Raw genomic sequence first — 21143 nt, 5'->3', positions numbered from 1 at the left:
AACCATTATCCATTAATCTTCACAAATCTATTTTTGTTTGTGTGCGGTTCGTCAAAAATTCACCACAATCTTCTATCAGAGTTCCTCTAAGACTCGGATCTTCAGAAACATTCATATAACAATACCCGTGGACTGCAATTTGGGCTTTTTTACTCGTTAAAAAGTATGTACAAAAAAACATCAGATTTCAAAGTTCTACCTTACACTTTCAATGAAGATTAGACAAATAAAACCATTTCCCGACAACACCATGCAAGCAAACTCTGCTCGATGTAGGCAAGAAGATTGGCGGAAAACTCAAGTTAGTGTTGCATATTTGGTTTCGTAGTAGAAAAACGAGAAGCATTCACAGTTGCAGCAGAAGTGGCACATTCTTGCAAATCAGCCAAGGAATATGACCTCCAAGCTGCGGAATTTCCCACTGGATGATAGGGCGGAAGAGCCCGCGGTGACATCGAAGTTGAGCTCGAATTCGAATCCTCACTTGTACTACTGGTACTGGTTTCAGAGCAGCTGCTCAATTTAACAGCCAAAGCCAATGTGCTTCGACTTGTTGAGATGGGTCTCTTTGAAATCCCACCCCCATTGCTTCTCAGTGGAAAGCTTCGGTTCTTCTCCAACATGTTGTTGGAGGCCAGTAGGTTCCTGCGTTTTCTGGTATATGCATTGTCCGGTTTTGCAAGGTCTTTGATGTTGGAAGAAGATGAAGCCTCTGCCAGACTCGTGAAGGACTTGGATTTGTAGTTATAGAATTTTGAGATCCCTCTCCTGCATCAAAAACCCATTTCTCATCAGTCAAAACGCCCAGATCAAACAAAACAAAAAAAAAAAAAAAAACTAGCTCACATTACGCAAACAATTACAATTTACGACGAACCCAAATTAGAAACATCCTCTAAAACGACACTAATTTGACTTTTTGATTTAACCAATCAAGACAAACGTATAAACTGATTAATAAAGTTGTAATTTTGTGTAATGAATCGTTTTCTTTCCTAAGATTTAGAGAAAACCCAAAAGCAAAACGATTAAAAAAAACTAAAACAAAATTGCAGATAAGAAATTAAATGAATCTAGTTGAACTGCTGCTAACCTCATAGGTAAAACCTCCTCCAACGCATTCATCATATCCAAAGGACCTTTATACGAGCTTTGAGCCTCATCATTCTCGCCGTCATCGCTCCCAGACTCATCATCGCTGTTATTCCCGATCGACGACGACGTCGTCGAAGAAACCGCAGCCTCGCCGGCGGGGACTGTCCGGCAAGTTTCCGGCGAATCGAAGAGCAACCCACATGCGACCAACCCAGACGAGGGCGCGATGTCGATCCTGGTACTACTACTATCCAATGCGATCGACATGAATGCGTACTGTAACCGAAGCTGTAAACGTCGTCGTCTTCGTGGCGAAGGTGAAGAATGTTTCAATGGAGATGAAGACGGATGGATCGATACTCGCTAGAAGATGTTGAAATTGTTGTTATCCAGAGAGCACCTAGATTTGGCAGAGAGACACATAGTACTTATCTTTATTTATTTTGTCGATCCATCTAATTATTTCTATTTATAGCTTTAGGGGATTTGTATTGGATTAGATCGGATAATGGCCTTAATTAAAAAAATAGAAAAATAATGATGGCACTGCACAGCCAGCGAAGAGTTAGGCCTTATCCTCTTGCCGTACCAACTGGATGAAACTTGCAATCTTTGTATAATGAGCTATCATCACCTGCTACGCATCCTATACTACTCACAATGTTACCCACCCTTCTCTCCTGCTACTCACCCAAGTGATTGATTGATAATGGTCATTTATATAAATAAATTGATTGTCTATTCTATTTCTCTGTGTAATTTACCATTTTCCAGCTTGAGATCTATGAAAATTTTGATCTCATCTAACCCTTTTATCAAGGACATGGAAGCAATTTAAATTGTTTAGAAACTAGGTTAAAAGAATAATGTTAGTCTTACCACATTTTTATATCATAATTTTATACCACATGATGCGGCAGTTGCTATGTACATACCACATTAATTAATTAATGTGATTGTCACATATTTTTTTATTTATTAAAATATGCTTCATTAATTTAATTGATGTGACATATAATATGGACACGCTACAATAAAAATATTGAATAAAAATATAGTAAGTGTAGCATTGGTTAAAAAGGGCATAACTCACTTATACTCAGTTAACTAACCTAACACATTTCTACACCTTTATTTACCACTAAAAAAAGATATGAATTGTCAATATCGTGATATGATAAATATTATTTTTCGATTGATAAAACTTAATAGTTGGTGTGTCTTATTAGTTTTTGTTGTTTGGCCATGGGTGTGAGTCGTGACTTATTAATTAAGAAATGGATCCACCGTGAAGATCCAATGTGCTAACGTTATTTTCATAGGCTGAGATTTAAGACCACTGAAGATAAGGATAGAATACACACAGCGGATCAAAATGCAAGTCCGCCTCCCTGTGGGAATCAGAAACCTGGAGGCGCATCCGATAATACCTGCCCGAGCGGCCCATAGTTTGTGCTGGCCACACCACGTGGCGTTTCTAGAAGCTTCCACGTTGAAGAATCTTGTCGGTCCTCGGGAGGGAGGGAGGGAGAAACTTTAATGTTAGGTGGATGACGTGGCAATATGGAAAGTGATTGGTCCTGTCCTGTTTTTCCTCCTCGTGAGTCGCGAGTCCGGTGAGGCTTATCCATAATGAGTAGGAGTGGGACCCCACCACCACTCACCCACTTTCGGGACCAATTCGGATAAGATCTTTGTTTTCAAGCTTTGACAACTTCATTCTAACATTTTTAATTTTCGTTTAATTAATTTGTACTCGTACGAATTTGGATCTCTGATTTCTTCAACATCTGATTTAGCATTACCATCTTCAACCTAATTAAGATAATAAAAGGTCGGCAAACACGTGGCAATGTGATAATCCAAGGATCAGAAATTAATCTTTTTTCTTTTTAATTTGTGGGAGAGAATATATTAGTTGAAATGACGACATTACTTATTTGGGCATCATTTTAGGAGGGGAGTCTTTGGCTAAGGACTCTGGCAGCTCTTTCACAAGAAGGTGAGCTTGAGTGGAGAAAAACTTATTTATTTCCGTTATATTGTCTTTATCTACTTATTTCTTTTTTTATGGTGTACTTATTAAAAGAAAAAAGAGATAAAAAGAAAAAGACAATGCAACGGAATACAGAAGCATTTCTCAGCTCGAATTCCCGAAATGCAGAATGTCCACTAACTTGTGAATTAATTGCAAAATAAAGAATCTCCATAAAAAGTTATTGTGAGTGACAAATATTAACTTATATTATCAAGTGCAACTACAACTTTTGTCGTGGCCCTTTGGGAACTAAGGATTCAAATTAACAATGAACATAATTATTTGTATAGCAATAAACTTTATCAATCGATCTATGCAATATCATTACGGCGTTTCCATTCATTGGTCTATCAAATATTGTTGCAACTAATTATATACAAACACTCAGTTCTGATCTCTTGGACCACAGGAGTCCAAGAAATTTATGGTCACTCACCGTTGGATGTAAATTCAACGGTGAACTCACTCTTGCACTCATTTTAAAAAAAAAATTTCAACCATTGGATTAATATCCAACGATGGGTGACCACAATCTCTTGGACTCCTGTGGTCCAAAAGATCAGGACTGTACAAACACTATCACACGATTACAAAACAATGGAACAATTTAGAAGAATGGGAGAGAGAATTACTTAGCGTCTCGACACTGCTCACTTGCACGTGCCAACAAGTTTTCTTTAGTATTCTGTTTAATAAGGAAACTAATTACTTTTACAAAAGCCAAAGAAAGATATCAAACTTTCACCATTTTACACCCTTCTTTTTTTACAGCTTTCTTACAACAAATGGTACATTTGGGTTTTTTTTTTTTTTTTAAAAACAAAAAAACAAAAGTTATATCAAAATCCCAAACTTCTTCCTATCGATGTAAATGTCGTGCATGGGATTAGGATTTAGGGTTTGGGACGGATATACGAGTCTTCAAGCTGCAAGCTTGGCTAGGGCTCCTACTGCGAGCGAATTCACGTAAGTGCATGGCTCAGTATACGACGAAGCCCAACGTTTGTCCTCGAAGTTATCAAACCTGTCGGGCCCACCAACGATGGCCCCAGTCAGCTCATTAGGGTTTGGCACGTCCTTCTTGAACCAGTACACAAAGCTCATGGCGCAGCTGACGCCGTTACTTCCAGAAGTTGGCACCGAAGCTCCTCTGTGGTGAGGCTGTTTGGGAGCGTTTGGTCCAAAGCCAACCATGTAGGATCTTCCTTTAGGGTTTTGGCCCAACAGATAGTCCATTTGCTTCTTGGCAAAGGCAGCTATGGCTTCAGAGTCAAATTGTTTGCCTCCGCAGTTCACTTTTTGGTTGTGGTGGGCCAGCAGGTCGCTGTAGACGCTGAACAAGAAGGCAGTACCGGTGACGTATTGGGTGTTGGCGCCATCTCTCAGGTGGATCAAGCCGCCCGGTGACATTGTGATTTGGTTGTAGGGGCTGTCCGGGAGGTTTGAGCAAATGTAACTTTCTGCTTGGTTCTTGTAGTTTTCTAGGGTTTTTTCTCCTTTAAAGAACAGCTGCAATGTACAAAACAATAAATCAAACTCCGTTAATCGTAGTTTTTATATTCGATTATCGATAACGTGTGTTGCAATAATGATCGGTTGAGATGGTACAAATAATTTTTTGTTTGATATTGGTTTAAATTAAGCACCTTGGTGAGAAGGATTTGGGCTCCGGCGTATTTAAGGTCCCAGCTAAACTCATTCACATTAGCGCTGATGGCTTCTTCTTGGATGTACTTTAGATACATTGGCTTCCCTGAGGCCATGTACAACCATGTTGCTGCCCACAATAGCTCATCCTATATTTGCAACATTCAATTTTTAATTACTTTTTTCAAAATCAAACAAAGTTCACTCATTATTTCAAAATCAAATTACTTTTTTCTTTTTTTTTTAAAAACAAAAACACCCACAAATTTAAAATGCTTTCAATTTGTAGAGGGAGAGAGTTGAAGAAAATTACATTGTAGCCAGAGTAAGAACAGTAGAAAGGGCATTCTCCATCGTATGTTCCTTTATGCGATTTAGCAAGTTGGAAAAGCTACACACACACACACACAAAATAATAATATCACATATCATTAATTATATAACATAAAATTAATATAAAAAATTAATTGGGATTGGAAAATAACGTACCAGTTTGGCTTTGTTGAGGAGGCGACGAGAATAAACACGATCAATGCTTCTAAACACAATTGCAGAAGCAGCCATGGCAGCTGAGGTTTCAGCTGCAATTTCAGTTCCAGGTGTTTTCTCATTGATCTCCAACACAGTTCTTGGTGTCTGCATATCTTCTGGTCGAACCCAACATTGATGGTCCTGATTAGGGTCTCCCACCTTGAATAATTATCATAAATATATAACAACACAAGTTAATTACCATAAAATATTTTTGTACAAACTTTAAATACCAATTAATATAAATTCCCACCTGAACGTATAATCTGCCTTTTCGAGCACTGGCTTTCAGAAAGTAATCAGTGCCCCATTTTATGCCGGAGAGAACATTTTCCAGTTCCCCGGTAGCTTGAAGCTGTGTCTTGTAAAAGATGGCAGCCCACGACAGAGTTGTCACCGTGAAAGCCATCGGAAGACCGTACTTGACGTTGTCCCCGGCGTCATAGTATCCCCCAGCAAGGTCAACCTACATTAATCGAATGTTACATACGAATAATTCGAAGGGATTGTACATGTTGTGAGGAAGAATGTCATGTGACATGTGACGGTGTGACACGAAGATTTAATCCTTATAGAAAGAGAAAGAGAGACGAACATTTGCTTGTTTTCCGTCGTCGATGGCAGAGTCACCCCTCCATGCAAGTCTATTGCTGGTAGGGAGCTTCCCGGACCTTTGAGCCTCAAGGAAAATGATGGACTTGGTGAGGGCGTCCTTGTAATTTACATCACCATGAGCATGAACACAAAGCACGAGTCCTTGAAAGATAGCAAGGCATGCCACAAGGGCTGCGCATGTTCTTATGGCCTGCGGACCCATATACCCTTTTGAAACCCAATTACAATTGAGAAAGCTGCAAAAAAGAAGGGATGAGATGAAAATTCCCCAATGCTGCCTACTTTTAATAATGAATTGAGAGAGGGAAAAAAAAGGAAAGAAGGGAATGGTTGTGTTTTCTGTTTAGGGATTGTTTTTGTTTAGACAACAGGTAATTTATGAGGTGCTGCCTAAGTGGCTCTGGTTAATTGGTTTTGGTTTGTGATGGCGGGAAAGTTTAAGGTAGTAAATTAGCCAGGTAGAGGTTAGGGATTAAAGCTAATTATGTGTATGGTTGTGGGATTTGGGGTGAAGAGGGAGATTGTGGGGTTGGAATCAAACAATTTTGTTACCCTTTTTTATCTTGAATAAATGGTACACATTCAGGGAGTTTGGTTGGTTGGTTTGTTTTGCTAGCATTTAGAGAGAGGGTTTTTTTTTTGGGTGTGTTTTGAGAAGCTCAAAATAGTAAAATGAGCAAGCATCCATTACAAGTCACTAGATTTGGTGAATTTCCTCTCTTCTATTTTCTCCCTCTCCTTGAAATTTGCTCACTTTTTTTTTTTTGGGATTTACTTGGAATTCGTAAGTTTCTACCTCTGAATTATATTTAACAGAACTAGATCTCAGAAGGTTTATATAGAAAATGAATTTTGATGGGTACAATTATATAATAGAGGTATATAATGTTAGTGGCATCTTAAATTCCTTGTCAATTGACATGGAGATATTGAATTCAACTCCTCATAAAAAGGTATGATTGTTCTCTTCATGGGTGCAAAGGGACGCGGATTTTGTTGAATTCAAAGCCACGTGTTTATTTCCTTTCGTATTTGATGGACGGCAATCTTTCAAGTTTTCTAGAGGTCTGGTCTATAGCCCCATGGAGCATACCATGATGGACGGCCAAGTTTCACCAGGAGAAAAGAGATGCATCTCAGTCATATTTTCTTTGTGAACGATCTTTAATTGGGACGTAAAGTTGTCCAATTCATATAGTGATATTTCTCTTTCCAATGTTGAAACTCAATTCTCAATTCTCTCATTCGTTAAAAAATATTGGGACTCGAAATCTCCAATTACATGGTCTTGCCAAGGCATACTTTTCTTGGCCTTTCGATGAACAGTTTAATATGATTTTTAATTAATTTCGTCAACGGGAGGGACCAGCTTGCTACTGGTGCTCTTAAACGTACCTCTTGCTTTTGCACTACAGCAAGGGCCTGGGGCGGCCTCCAAATTTATATGAAGATTTGGTAGAAGGCTCTTAGCCTGACCGATTTTAGGCTTCAAAGTTTATGATTTGTATAGGACCCAAAAATTACGTGTGAATGTTTCAGTTGTGATGAGTGCCACTGTAACACTGCGGGCGCACGCATACAAAAAATAAAATAAATACACGTCCCCCACAGAAATGGACTGAGCTGAAGGGATGAAGGAAACAATAAGTTAATAGTGAGATGTATATACTGTTAAACCAAAAGATGTTCGTATGCAATTTATACTTGCAGTTGCTACACTGGGAAGCTGATGATTTGTAGGGACTGTAAATCTATCATATGCAAATCACCAGAAAATAGCTACAAAGAATGGCACACTAACAAGAAAACTAATCTAAGAGGCCGCGAGACCCCAGCCAAGCCTTAAATCTTTTGCAGCAAGCTCACTGATTGCCCTTGTAATGCTTTTCGGCCACATTGACGTCTTTGACATCCGACACTGTTGAGCTTGAGTGCACTCGAATGTATAACACAGCTGAGCAGCAGGCAATTTTGCCGCATCAACAACCACTTGCCCTTTTAAAAAAGTGAGGCAATGGAGACGAATGAACCATTTCAGCAACGTCTAATAATATTAGCAACATTTCTGCCAATCTCTTCTTTACTTTGCTCCGACACGGGTAGATCTCCGAGGTACATGTCAAAGAAAGCCCCTGAAAGTACAATTGTGCATTAGAAATATATCCCCCACAAAAGTATACGATTGGATTCTCTTCACCAATTTCATGGAGACATGATGAGATATAAAACTCCAAGGAGAATTTCGAAATAAAACAGACTGTTCAAAAGGACAATTCACTTACTGCACAGATCCTTGCTGTGGACTGCTCCAATCTGATTACCTTCAACTGCAAAATTTCATACAAAACTCTAAGCAAACAAAACATTCAACTGGAAAATAGAGCATTAGAAGCATACAGAAAAGAGAAGTGAAGAGAATTGGGAAGCGGGGGAGGGTTCTGGGGTCTTTTCAAGCTGTATACATTGTGCTCAAATTGCCATCATGGTTAAGCCATGACAGATGTATTATTAGCATAAACCATATATAATATTTCAAAGCAATCCCCACTCACTTTTGGTAATTAATTTTCCATCAGCTGTTCGTTGAAAATCAATCGTTGTTCCCTGAAATATTCCAAAAAGTTAATGTAATTTGGTGATCACTTAATATAAAAAAGAAAGGTAAGAGTATATAGCTTACCGCTGGCAACGGAATATCTTGTGTGAAGTTTGAACCGAATGTTGTTATGCAATGGAAGTCAGTCTCTGGGTTTGTCTGGAAAAAAAAAGGACAAAAAAAATGAAAAGAATTAGCGAATACTAGATCAGAAACACAAAACAGCGATTCTATAAAGGGAGATGATTTACCTTCACCAATCGGGCTCGAAGGGATTTCTCAAAGGCACTGCATCAAGTATAATCCAGAGGACACAAATGAGAATGAATAAAACTAAATTTCAATTTTCAACATTGTTGTAACATGTCTAGGATACGTAGTGAGAAAGGAACAAGGCTAACTTAGCTCAAACTACGCTTAGGTAACATGGTTATTAACTTGCACAATCAGTTTTTGGTTTCAGATGATAAATGAGTTAAGAACTAGTAAAAAATTCTAGCTCGTACGTCTAAAGCCTAAATTTATCCCACAGCATAGCTGGTTAAGCCATCCAAGTTCAGCTCAACTCACAAAATTTCTCGCAAACACACCACCCATTTCAATGTGAGCCTACCCAAACCACTACAAAACAAGGAGCTAACCGAGATCGTATCATAACAATGATAATATCTGAAACAGGTGAATATATGCACAATGAGCTAACCTAGCAATGAATATTTAAGAACCGTAATCTTCTATCAGTAAAAGCTTGAAGCCAAGAAGATTATATCGAAACGAAAAAAGCCTCAAGATTGTCTATGTCCCAATTAAAATAGGGACATCCAAACCCATATAAATATCCAAGGGGATGCTGAGACAGAAATATAACTTACTCTCTCACAGTATTGATTTTCATCCCATTGCAACTAACCACAAGCCTAACTGTCATATCAATATCTGCCCTGTAGGCAAAAAAAGTAGCAGAAAGTTGATCAAAACCAGAAACTTAGCAGCAGATCCATGAAAACTAATTGAACAACTTGGGCAATATGGGACTCATATTTGGCACACAAGCTTGGAAAGAAATTAGAAAGCAAAAAAAAGGATTTAGTATGTACTGATTATATCGATCTTAATTCACCACTAAAATATGTCTGAGAAATATAGGGAATTACTCCATGTAGCATGATAGTTGTCCATACCTGAGAAGATCCTCATAAAAATCACGGCGTTTGTTTAGTTCGTCTACTGAAATAGAAGCATATTTTGACCCCAATTTCTTGCAAACAGAGTTAGGATGAACATCTATATAGAAATAATAGATCAATAAATAAGAGAGCAAATAAGATAATGGAAGTAAAAAATATTAGACTGGAAGTAACAAAGAAATACTAAAAACTTACAAAAACCAAACGCATAGATCTTCAGAGATTTTATTTTAATTATTTTCATTGTTCTGGATCCAGTTCCCACAAGGACCTGCAATGGTAAAATGTCAATATTAAATTGAGGAGCTGTGAACATACACCCAAATCAAGAAGAAGAAAAGTACAACCCCTACCCAAATTTTTTTTATTTAAAAAAAAATGCAAAAAAGAAAAAGGACTCCAAGTGGTAACCTCAGAACTTAAACTGGAATTATTATTTCCTGTTAAAATATTGTCCAAGATCATAGGAAACTCAATGCCAGTTCTAGGCTCCACTGCATGTCTTCTCCAGTTCAAGTCAGGAAATGGCAATCCTGCGCATCCTTGATGTCCAACCTCACACGGCCTTTGATCCATGGTATCAGTATTCTCCACTGGAACAGCTAGTGCATTTGAAGATCTGGTAGCAATTAAACAAAAAAGAAGAAGAAGATTTTGCTGATCAACATCCAAAGTAGAACCCATGGGAAATTTTGCACTTGAATCTACTCCCTTGTGAAGGGTTTAAAGACTTACAAGCTGCCAAAAGGTGGTACAAGTCCAGAAGCTAACGAGAGCATGGGATGTGAATGTAGCTTTTCAGCTTCTCTTTGTAGGAATTGCATTACAAAAGCCGAAATCTTACCAAAAAGCACTAAGTTAGCAGATTCTCCTTTTGATGCAAAACCGAAGTGAAATCCTATAAGATTTTGTCCACCAGAAGTAATAAGTTTAACATGTGAAGATCTGGAGCATCCGGGTTGAGAACCATGCCAATTACCCTCCATCTCTCTAGTAGCATTTGTATTGGGCCCACAAGAGAAGAAACATAGTAAAGCACCAGCAAGCTTAGAAATGTGATTAAATGCTCCTTCGAGAGCTAAACTTCCAGGGACATGAAAGTATCTACACTGGTGCAATGAATTGTCCATAAACGAACCGATCTGTGAAAACATATGACCCCGAAAACTATGCAAAATGAGAGGCTCAACAGGAAAGTTGTGTGGAGACCCTTCATCAAGATCCATGAACCCAAACCGCTTAATCTTCATGTTTTTCTATGTCCTATAATTCTACCTGAATTGGCACTTAAACCTTCCTCAACAGAAAATTTGAGTTTAAGACATAAATCAAGATAAATACGATACGATACACCTGCAAAAAGTCACAATGACAAAGGTTCTGTCATTCAATTCAGAAAACGCAAAAATAAAAACATGCTTACATAACAACGCTGTAAGACAGCATCATGAATACAACATGAAAAAGAAATGTTAGTGCAGCTTATGAACGTTGCTTTTGAGGTAAAATTACAGCTTAAAGATATGCTAAATCCATTAAATATTGATTGGTATGATGCAAAGAATTTGATATTAATGGGGGTAAAATTCGTGCTTCAAGACCTAAATTCAATGCCACATAACAGACAGAATTACCATTGTTAATTCGTTAACTTCCAAAACATTAAACTCAAAATTACATGATCATGCAACATTCCTCTACTCAAAATTATAATCAAATGTTAATTGGTGTCTCTTTTTATTGTTCTTCAAAATAATCAAAGAATATTGAAAAGGAATATAGGAAAGAGAGGAAATGCAAGAAAATGGATTTCGAAAGCATTTTTCTTTAGCATTCTTTTGTGCTTTCTTTTCCGTTTCCGTTTCCCCATTATTCCCAAGAACCAAACAGAAAATAAAAAGCACCCGGAGAAAAGAAGAGAAACCAAGAAATGAACCTGGGATTGCAAATTTGTAACGAGCGAGCTTCTGGGTCGAGACTCGAGATCAATTGGTTTCAATTTGATCTTCACTGTTTCTTCTGCATTAAAAAGTTTGGTTTTTTCCGTGTAATTCAGGAAGAAAGTGGACGAAAGAGAAAGGAATATGCTTCGGGTACGAAACGGGAACAAGTCACAGTTGATTCAAAAGCTTTCCCGGGTCAAAAATGGAAAAACAGAAAGGAAAAAATATTTTCGGCAGAAATAAAACTGGCTTTTCTCATTTTCTGTGACCTTTTATTAGGGTAAAAGCTCTTTTCGCGTTTATTCTATAAACATAAAAGTTGGCACTTTTTTTTTTCCCGGTGGACGGCAAATAAACGTTTCAGATTCAGAAATGACGATTATATCCTTGAGTTTTATGTGTCAATATTGTCTTCCCTCTGTGGCTGTCTTTTTCGTACACGTGTTTTCAAATCCCAATCGGCAGGGTTGACGAGATCCTTCTTTTAACAAAGGGGAATAAAAGTAGCTCCAAAAAAAAGGGAACAAAAGTATAACGCCTGCAGTGTATTTCCCATGCTTTTACCGGGGAAAATAATTATAATAATAATTAGAATTTTCTCTGTTCTTCGTGGTGAGTTTATTTCTGTTGAGTCTTTGACCAACCAACCAGTTAGAATTATTTGGTCGGAAAATGCCTGCTGCAGTGTCCTAAAATCATATGATCTTTGATAAACACATGACAGCCGACTTTGTCGCTAATTTTCAACAAAAAAAAAAATGACAGCCGACTTTGTCTTGTTTTGTTAAATGACATGGACCGACTTACTGGTTCATTCACCAACTTATTAGATCAATGTCATCCGCTAATGTCTTTACCCAAAAAAAATAAAGAACCATGAAATCATCATTCTTGAATGAAAGGCTTAACAATCATTTTATAAATTATAAAATGGCACTTCACAAATAAGCCAGTCTTGAAACTCACAAGTGGAACAGGATTTAATTGAAATTAAATGCTAAAAATCAAGGAATCTGAGAGCTCAAAATGTGATGTTCTTCAAAATACAATCTTTTGTTGGCCCTGAAAACTGGTCCCTGGTCATAATAAACCGGCCTCGAACAGATTTCTCCGTCTCAACGTCTCATCCACAAGCTTGAAAGTCTTCTTCACAAGCTTTTGATCAAGGGCAGTGGTTCTATAGATCTTAAACACCCGGTCCACACGATCCGGGGTCGTGCTCTGAAAGTACAATTCCTCAAATTTTTTCTTCACAAACCTGAATGCAAAATGTTTAACAATGTTCAACTTTCTTTTTCTAAAAAGAGATGCGCAATGGTTATCAATCTATGCAAATATGCAAACAGTTAAAACAGAGATTGGAGGTTCAGGAAAACAACAAAGTAGGCCACACTAATAATTGAGGTCTTTATTATGAAAATGGTTGCAAGTTGGTGAAGCTTTCAGCCAGCTATAGGCCTTCATATTTCTGCGACAGTTTGGACAAAGACAGTTTGGACAAAGACAATTTGGCAGCATTTCGGAGGTTTGCTATAGCTAAATACGTGTACTCTTTTAGTAGGGTTTCTTCCTTTCATCCAAAGCAAAGGACCACAAAGATGTATATACTTACTCATATGCATGTTCAATCTCTTGCTTTCCCGTTGAAACTGGCTGGTAATCTTTGAACCACTCACACACGTTAAGTGGCACCTACACATTAAATATCAACAACCCATACAGTTGTTAGTTTGTTGCCACTGAATGAATAACCGTACACTGATTTACTAGCTCTTACGTTTAGAACCTTCTTCTCGAATATATCGAACTTGTTTAAAAACAGCATGAAGGAAGTTTTCTGCACCCGAAGAAATAAAATAATATATATTAAAGAGGACATAAATGGTAAAGAGTCAGCTTGGGTTAGATAAAGAAATCTGTGTGGCAGCACATGCGACACACAAGAGCACAAAAACACAGAAGAAAAGAAAACCTCGAAACATGGTTGCTTCAGGACCCAGTCAAAAAGCTCCTTTGTCTCCATCATCCTATTCTTACTTTCATCCTCAAAGAGTGTTTGATCATACCTGAAAAACAATGTCAATCAAGACTACTTCAGTACACATGCACACACACACACACACACAGAGACATATATATATATATATATATATATATATATAAAGGGATGATATCCATGATCAAAACATGGTAAGATATCTTTGAAGAGAATGACAGATGTAAATGAAAGCAATGGTGATCTTACTCGCTAACAGCAGCACAAAATATTACAGCTGTAACACCTTCAAATAGATGGATCCATTTCCTCCTCTCATTTCTCTGGCCTCCAACATCGAAGAGTCTATATACTTCACCACTTTTCTTATTTTCTCCAACAGGGCTGCAAAATCATAGTAATCACTGAGTCGTTTGTTTGAAATTTCAACCATTCTATGCACGAGTTGCACAACCATAGAAGTCTCTTAAAAAAAAATGCATCATACTAAAATGTGCACAGTGCATAAGAAAATCATGAACTAAATTAAATTTTAAGGGCATCCTTAAGTTAAATGTCTTTTAGTTCGAAAATCAGCTGAGTTAGAACAAATAAGTGGCATGGTGAGAAATAAGAAATGTAGTAAACGAAACTGCAGAAAACTGAAAGAAGATTTACATTTTAGCTTTTTGTGGACACAGGAAAAAAATAATAATTTAAACAGTACAAGTATAAAGAAAATGTCAAAGTTCCAAGAAAAAGTCATGTTGCACCTTATTTTTCAAAGAAAAATAATTACCTGAACTGGATCTCTACAACACCAGTAGTACGAACTCTGGCATAAAGAACATCCTCCTACAATACCAGAAAATGCTTACTTTTTGAAAGAGCTATAAATTTGTAACTTTTCCACATTAATGTAAGAAGTTTATAAAGGAACCAGCTAGGAACCAACACATATATAATAAATATTCTAGTACCTTATTCAATTAAGGAAATAATCAGTTATAATTGTGAACTTTAGTTACCTTGGTTGGAATGTAATTTGCGTCAGCTAATCTTTGAAGATTTTCCATGAAATAGTTGGCACAATCAGGAACTTGGAGTTCATTACCACGGGCATATGTTTCCTACAATTGTAGAGTACAGGTCCTTCACTTAGAGCATTGGGTAAAAGACAGAAGCTGATGTGCTAAATAACTGGATTCAAAGCACTAGGATTGACGTCAAACAATTGCGTATGTCAGTTACATTAAGTAACAGCTACCTGAATTGCAGCATCTTTCCAAAGAGTTTCTATATCCTGTGCAAGCTCTTTTGTGAGACGTGGATAATCCAATCTGCCACCAATTTTTGATAGTTTCTCTCCAATTTCCTGATAAAGAATGCAAAGTTTACTAAACATACATGCAGTTTTGTTTTAGCAATGGATTGAGCAAGCCAGAAGCTTGAAAGAACAGAAAATTCATACAGTGATTTAAAAACAAATCATATGTTAAAAATCAGTTAAACCAAATTCCTTCAACTAATGTCAGCTAAATTAAAAAACAAAAACCAGAGAAGGCAATGTACTAGGCAACGAAAGGATGAGGTCAAACCTTATTTTCACTGGATATCTCATACGTTTCTCTGTTATTCTGAGCAAGTTCCTTTGACCCGTCATACAATATCTATTCAAACACATCATGCATACATTAAATTGAAGAATTCAATTCAATTCAGGTTCTTTTGCTCTGAATATGAGTGTTTGCAAAAAAGCTATATTTTCTTCTATAGAGAGCATGCACTAATACTCCTTGTACCATGCAGAAAGGGAAATAACCAACACACCCTTTCAAGTATTGCGTACTTTTATGGTCTGATACACATTGGCATGGATGACTAAGATGTAGCTCTTGAGCTCTGCCTCGTCAAATCCAGTTTGAAACAGAAGCTTTATCTGCAAATGGTTTGTGTGTAACAAAAATATAAATACATGCATTGCTAGTATAAATGACAATACTTAAATAGAGAAACGTATACAACGTCTTACCTGCTTAAAAATTGTGGATTTCCCCGACTCACCAGCACCTTAAAACAATAAATTGATCTAAGTATTTGTGGAATTGATAACTATCTCTAAATATGGTTAAAATTAAAATTATAACTGCAGTTTTTGAAATGAACAATGTACAAATGCACCAGGCGCTATGCAAACAGTTTAATATCCGACAAGGAAATGCATAATAAAACTCTATTTGTTAATTCCATGGAATTTGGAAGAATCACCACATAAACAGTACAAGACACCTATATGCTGCCGTCAGTCATAAAAGTGAAAGCTTGCAACCCTAAGAAGCTCTAACTATTATGAATGTGATTTTTTGTAAACCATAGAAGGTAAAAAGAAACCCATTAAATTTTTGTACCAAGTAGAAGAAGTTTCTGGATATGCTTTTCAGCCTTCGTTTCTTGTTCAATTCGCCTTTCAATTTCTGCAGTCTGGAAACGCATGCATTGACAATAAATTAGAGCCCGATGGTAAATGTAAAGCTTCTCCAGCAACACTTAATTAATGGCATTACAAAGTTTTTGTTATGTCATGCAGAACTCACCTGGGCATTCTCTTCGTTGTCCGCTTCGTTGTAATGCTTGTTTCTGCTGCAGAGTAAACCCATATTTTCTATTACAATAGATAGCATAGACGATGCACAAGTCAGCTCCACAACGTGTTAAATGTATCTTCAATTCCCTTCTGTAAAGTTCATACCAAATGGACCGAATCACAAAGTTAGATGTCAGGGGGCACTATAGAACCTGACCTCAATGACTTCAAACAAACCATTACAATTAAGACACAAAGCCACATCAATACCTAAAATTAAAAAGAACCCATGCAACCACTCGGCCGTACATTCGTTTCGTGATATTAAGATGGAATTCTAGTGAGACTTAAGTTAGGCAAGGCAGAAAAAGATGGTCCAGACCACAATGTTGAAGATAATTAGTGAGAAAATATTAACTTTAGATTTGTTTACTGAAATAACTACATATTTCCTTTTAAAGAATTTAGCTGGGCACCATGGCCTGCATAAACAAACTAAAAAATTACCCATCAGCTAAAGAAATTCTTATTTTCCACAAAAGTGAAGATGAAAAAAAAAAAAAGGTAACCCATTAAAGAACACTCACTCCAAAGACAACCCAAAATGCTATTCAATCAAACCAACTAATAAAATAACAAAAAGGGAACATCTTGATCTAGTGCTACGAGATCAACAGCAGAGATCTGTTACTAAAAAAACTAAAAACAAAAGAAGAAGAAGAAGAATAGCAAATTTAAGTAAGAAGCTTAAGTGAGCTACCTGAAAAGAAACGAAATGGCCTTTCTGGGCAAGTGATAGAGCAGTAGATTGAGTTGAATCGCCGAATAAGAAGAAGCCTAAAGAGGAATTGCTCTGCTTTGTATGTGTGTTTAACGTGGGATAATGGTTTGTTTTGGTGTGTATTAAATAAAACCCAAAAAAAAAAACTGGAATTGGAAACAATGAATGTGGTTTTTTGGTGTATATAAATGTATGAATAGTTATGAAGAAGCGAAATGGGTATCGAAGTGTTGGCTAAATCTGGAAAGAAAGAAAAACAAAAGAAACAGCGCCGAAAGCTGCAAAGCCTGTTCTTGTTGTTGATTCTTCTCTCTTCACTTTCAGTCAAAGTTAGAATAGACAGACCCCAATTAAAAATTGCTTTAATATTTATATTTAAAATTATAGCAACAAAAAAAAGGTGTATTTATTTGTAATTTTCGTAAAATAGTGATATTATCTTCTTGGGACAATACACGGTCTCTATATACGCTGTTGTTGTTGTTGACTGGCCCTCTTCCTCTTTCTCTTTCTCTTTCTCTTTCTCTGTGTATAATATTTTAGAAGTTTGGAGAGGACAAGCTTGCCGGTTGCCACCAAATGGTGGGTCATATAGAAGAATGCTTCATGCTTTTACAAGTCCCATCTTTGTCCTTTGGAAAGATTTGTAATGATATTTTAACATGCCACCCTTTTCCATCACATTAATCCAATTATTTCTTTCTTTTCTCTCTCTTTGCTCTTTAGGGTTAAGTATGCATACATTTCACTATTATGTAATGAGTTTCACGCAATTGTTATAAAGTTTGACAAATTCTTATGATAGAGAGTTGAACTGTTGTTTTAAGTTTAGATTCGCGGCATAACAAAAGTTTTATGTTCATACAATAAGATTAAGTATCGAGCAACTGAGTATTCAACATATGAGTAAGTTCGGCAAAATCCTTAAATGACTTATTCGACTCTACATGAATAAACTGGAGACGAATAGCTAAGAAATTAGAGATCTGAGTGTAAAATAAATAATGCAAAATTATTGCCAAAAGTTTGTAGGTTTACATGCACTTACCTTAATAAAATGGTGCATGCATGTTTCGCAAGTCAAAACTTGGTTTGAAATTGAACTTGTTGCCATTTTCGTACTCATAACCGACATGTGGAATATCGGCTACGAAACGAAATTTTCCATTGATTTCCTTGTACTTTCCAATTTTTGGTTGGTAGTTTTCATTTCCTGTCAAATTCCAAAGTTGAAATCTCAATTTATCTCATCCAGAATGTCGTTATTGACCCAAAAGAAAATGATGGAATTATACATCTGCGAGCCAAAGGTGTAGCCCAAAAAAGTTGTTGGGCTCATTGAATACAATTCCATTGAGTCAAAACAAACGTCGGCTAGCTATGCCTTCGGCTTCGACGTTTGCTGGACCTTCTATTCAGTCCAAAACGCGCGTTTCCGTGATGGCAGCCCAAATATTTACTTAACAGCCTATACGACATGTCGTTTGCCATAACTTAATTATTAAAAGAAAAATATATAAAATAAATAAAAGAGCCAGTTAAGTTAAGCATATATCTATATTTTTAATTTTTTTTGGTTTGGTCTGGTAAACATATCATATATAACAGTTTAATTAAATACTGGAGACCCAATTAATTAGAAAAGAAAAAAGATAGTGATCTCTGATCAGGAGGAGTCGCACAAGAAGCTTTCTACAATGTTGTTGAATTGTATGGGATTTTCAACTTGGGGTACATGCGATGTGTTCTTTATCACTTCCAGTCTTGTTTTGGATCCAAGAAGCCTGCAATATTAATTCACAAAACCAAGCACCTTGATGTTAACTTCTCACCAGACTATACAAATATATCACTTCATGTAATTCCAATATTATATAATTAGTATTTATATACGGTGAATTACATACTTGTGTTTACAGGGAAAAACAAACAACTTATTTTAACATCAAGAAAAAGTTGCATAAGTAGGTTAGACCAGTTGACTAGAACAGTGAATTTGTCCCCTTGCACTTAACTTCGAGTTCATCTCCCCATAAATTAGATTAATTAAGAAGAACGAGGAAAAAGTTTGGAATTTAATTTAATCAATTATTAGCTATTAATTGGCATGTAGGAAAATAAAAGTGAATATTGAGTTGTATGGAAATTGGGGCACATACTCCTTGAGTTCGGTAGCCATCTCCAAAGGAAAGATCTGGTCTTTATCTCCCCATACGATCAAAACCTCCTACAGCCCAAAATATTGCAATAAATTAATATACATAAATGATTTTTCAATGAAATGATAATAATAATAAGTAAATAATACCTTGTTAGGAAGAGGAGATAGGTTTGGTGTGTCATCTCGTCCAAGTGTGAGTCCCTTCAGCAGCTCCATCTTTTCCTTCCTTTTATCTGAGTACAATTTCTGCATTCATGCCCCCACCAAATGATAAATAAAAACCATCTATTATATATGTATAATCATAGATTAATACTAGTTAATTAATTAAAACCCCTAGCTGAAAACCATGACTAAGTTTAATTATCAATCAAACATGTATCATCATGGGTCCCTCTGATCTAATCCAACCTAACTGATCAAGACTCATGAAGAACACGTATCTATAATGTGGTCCACATGACACATGACCTTTGAAATTACATATAAAAGGAAAAACAAATTATAATTATAAAAAATTGGTACCTGCACGAAATCATTCAATAAAAAACGGGGTATGACGTCAACACGCCGGGACATAGCGAGACTGATCAACGTCTGCAACTGCACCGCCGTCGCAGGCAGCATGAGATGTTCAATCTTTTCTAACTTTGCCCTCCTCAGCAACTTCTCGTTATCTCCTCTTCTCATGTTAACCCCAGAGCTGGCAATCACCACCTTCTCCACTCTCTCCGGCCACATCCTCGCCACGTGGTACGCCACAAACCCGCCGTAGCTCGTCCCAATGACACTGAACCTCTCCACGCCCGCCTTCTCCATCAGCTTCGCCACGGAGGCTGCCTGAAAGACCTCGCTTCTCTCTGCTGACGTGGTGGTGGAGTCGCCGAAGAAGACGAGGTCGGGGACGTAGACGTTGAAGCGGGGGGAGAAGAACTGGACTTGGTTCCGCCACTGCCACATGGCGACGGGGCCGAAGCCGTGGATTAGAACCAGGGAAGGCTTTTTCTGGGTGGCTTGAGAGAATTTGGGGTTGGGACCCCAGAAGTGGAGGGTGGTCTCATTGTCGAGTTGTAGGGTTTGTTGCGAGAGGCCGGAGGCGGCGAAGCAACGGCGTACGTAGATGGCATATAATGAGACAGGGCTGAGAAAGAAAGGTAGCATTGGATTGAATTGGATTCGGGGGATGTTGTTGAGTATGATGTGGGGATATCGACTAGGCCATGATAAAGAGTGTACAGTTTTTTTTTTCCTTTTGTGTTTTGGAGAGGTTGTTTGGGTGGTAAGGTATATGAGCTGGTTTTGAGCTAATTTTAGAAGAAAATTATTAAAGATTAATATAAAAAATTAAAGATTAATGGGTGAGAGAATTGGGAAATATTTATTGCAAAGAAGGTGTAAGTGTGTGGGTGTGGGTGTGTGGAAATATATATGGGTGGTGATGGGGTTGGTTTGGTTGGTTCCTTTTTGTGTTTGTGTTATGTAGGTGTGATGATGACCCATACTTTATCACGAGCCAACTTTCACCAAATTTTGTTGTCTTTAAATGATCTTTCAAGCCACACTAGTCAGGCTTTATAAACTCTGTAGTATGTGTAGTGTATCTTGGCATGACCCACATCAAAATGCATTCTTGTCAATTAAACTCGTGGATAATTATAAATTTAACATATATTACGTTTAATGCACTTTTAAATTGTAAGTGCATGTGAATCTCATTGTAAAACTCATATATACGTATATCAACGATTAGAAAATTCTATCCGACCTATACGCAACTAAGCTTAGCACCCGTGTGCATTTTATTATGTAATCACCTACAAGGCCATGTAACACACATGCGAATGATGCAGGCCAGCTAGTCTCCGTGCCTCCTTTCCTCTCTATCCGTTCACGTATCGGGACATTAAGCTTAATTTTTATGGTATCTAATAAGAATTTAGTTGCTTAATTAGAAGAGATTAAGTATAACTTTTGAAGCAGGTTGACCAGT

The 21143-nt window shown here is 37.2% G+C and overlaps 5 protein-coding genes across 6 annotated transcripts; all 5 read right to left on the bottom strand.

Annotated features, from left to right (window-relative positions):
* Nucleotides 6–1583, bottom strand: LOC18789146 (uncharacterized protein DDB_G0271670). Its single transcript, XM_007226381.2, has 2 exons — nucleotides 1094–1583; nucleotides 6–768 (listed from the first exon to the last, which is right to left on the bottom strand). The coding sequence occupies exons 1-2, from the start codon at nucleotides 1360–1362 to the stop codon at nucleotides 303–305; spliced, it is 735 nt and encodes a 244-aa protein (XP_007226443.2). The 5' UTR covers nucleotides 1363–1583; the 3' UTR covers nucleotides 6–302.
* On the bottom strand, nucleotides 3986–6128 carry LOC18788935 (endoglucanase 16). The gene is made up of 6 exons (XM_007222599.2): nucleotides 5907–6128; nucleotides 5565–5777; nucleotides 5270–5470; nucleotides 5094–5171; nucleotides 4780–4929; nucleotides 3986–4642 (listed from the first exon to the last, which is right to left on the bottom strand). The coding sequence occupies exons 1-6, from the start codon at nucleotides 6126–6128 to the stop codon at nucleotides 4055–4057; spliced, it is 1452 nt and encodes a 483-aa protein (XP_007222661.1). The 3' UTR covers nucleotides 3986–4054.
* Nucleotides 7559–11891, bottom strand: LOC18789490 (fatty-acid-binding protein 2). Its single transcript, XM_007222381.2, has 11 exons — nucleotides 11646–11891; nucleotides 10445–11062; nucleotides 10121–10328; nucleotides 9905–9980; nucleotides 9704–9806; nucleotides 9395–9463; nucleotides 8774–8810; nucleotides 8607–8681; nucleotides 8479–8530; nucleotides 8209–8253; nucleotides 7559–8058 (listed from the first exon to the last, which is right to left on the bottom strand). Exons 2-11 carry the CDS (start codon nucleotides 10957–10959, stop codon nucleotides 7961–7963), a joined length of 1278 nt encoding a protein of 425 aa, XP_007222443.1. The 5' UTR covers nucleotides 10960–11062; nucleotides 11646–11891; the 3' UTR covers nucleotides 7559–7960.
* On the bottom strand, nucleotides 12544–17337 carry LOC18789621 (guanine nucleotide-binding protein alpha-1 subunit). 2 transcript variants are annotated; one of them, XM_007222968.2, is made up of 14 exons: nucleotides 16972–17337; nucleotides 16222–16361; nucleotides 16036–16108; nucleotides 15660–15697; nucleotides 15477–15566; nucleotides 15226–15297; nucleotides 14895–15002; nucleotides 14656–14757; nucleotides 14427–14482; nucleotides 13898–14032; nucleotides 13625–13718; nucleotides 13430–13489; nucleotides 13265–13344; nucleotides 12544–12910 (listed from the first exon to the last, which is right to left on the bottom strand). In XM_007222968.2, the coding sequence occupies exons 2-14, from the start codon at nucleotides 16306–16308 to the stop codon at nucleotides 12733–12735; spliced, it is 1173 nt and encodes a 390-aa protein (XP_007223030.1). In that variant the 5' UTR covers nucleotides 16309–16361; nucleotides 16972–17337; the 3' UTR covers nucleotides 12544–12732. The 2 variants fall into 2 exon arrangements, with proteins under 2 accessions (XP_007223030.1, XP_020411295.1); XM_020555706.1 differs by having other exon boundaries at nucleotides 12622–12910; nucleotides 16222–16386; nucleotides 16973–17337.
* Nucleotides 18531–20710, bottom strand: LOC18789501 (pimeloyl-[acyl-carrier protein] methyl ester esterase). Its single transcript, XM_020559272.1, has 4 exons — nucleotides 19679–20710; nucleotides 19301–19399; nucleotides 19152–19219; nucleotides 18531–18776 (listed from the first exon to the last, which is right to left on the bottom strand). Exons 1-4 carry the CDS (start codon nucleotides 20312–20314, stop codon nucleotides 18659–18661), a joined length of 921 nt encoding a protein of 306 aa, XP_020414861.1. The 5' UTR covers nucleotides 20315–20710; the 3' UTR covers nucleotides 18531–18658.

Source organism: Prunus persica, chromosome G1 (assembly GCF_000346465.2).
Source record: "Prunus persica cultivar Lovell chromosome G1, Prunus_persica_NCBIv2, whole genome shotgun sequence".
In the NCBI taxonomy this organism is placed as follows: Eukaryota; Viridiplantae; Streptophyta; class Magnoliopsida; order Rosales; family Rosaceae; genus Prunus; species Prunus persica.
This window is presented reverse-complemented; position numbering and strand designations above follow the sequence as displayed.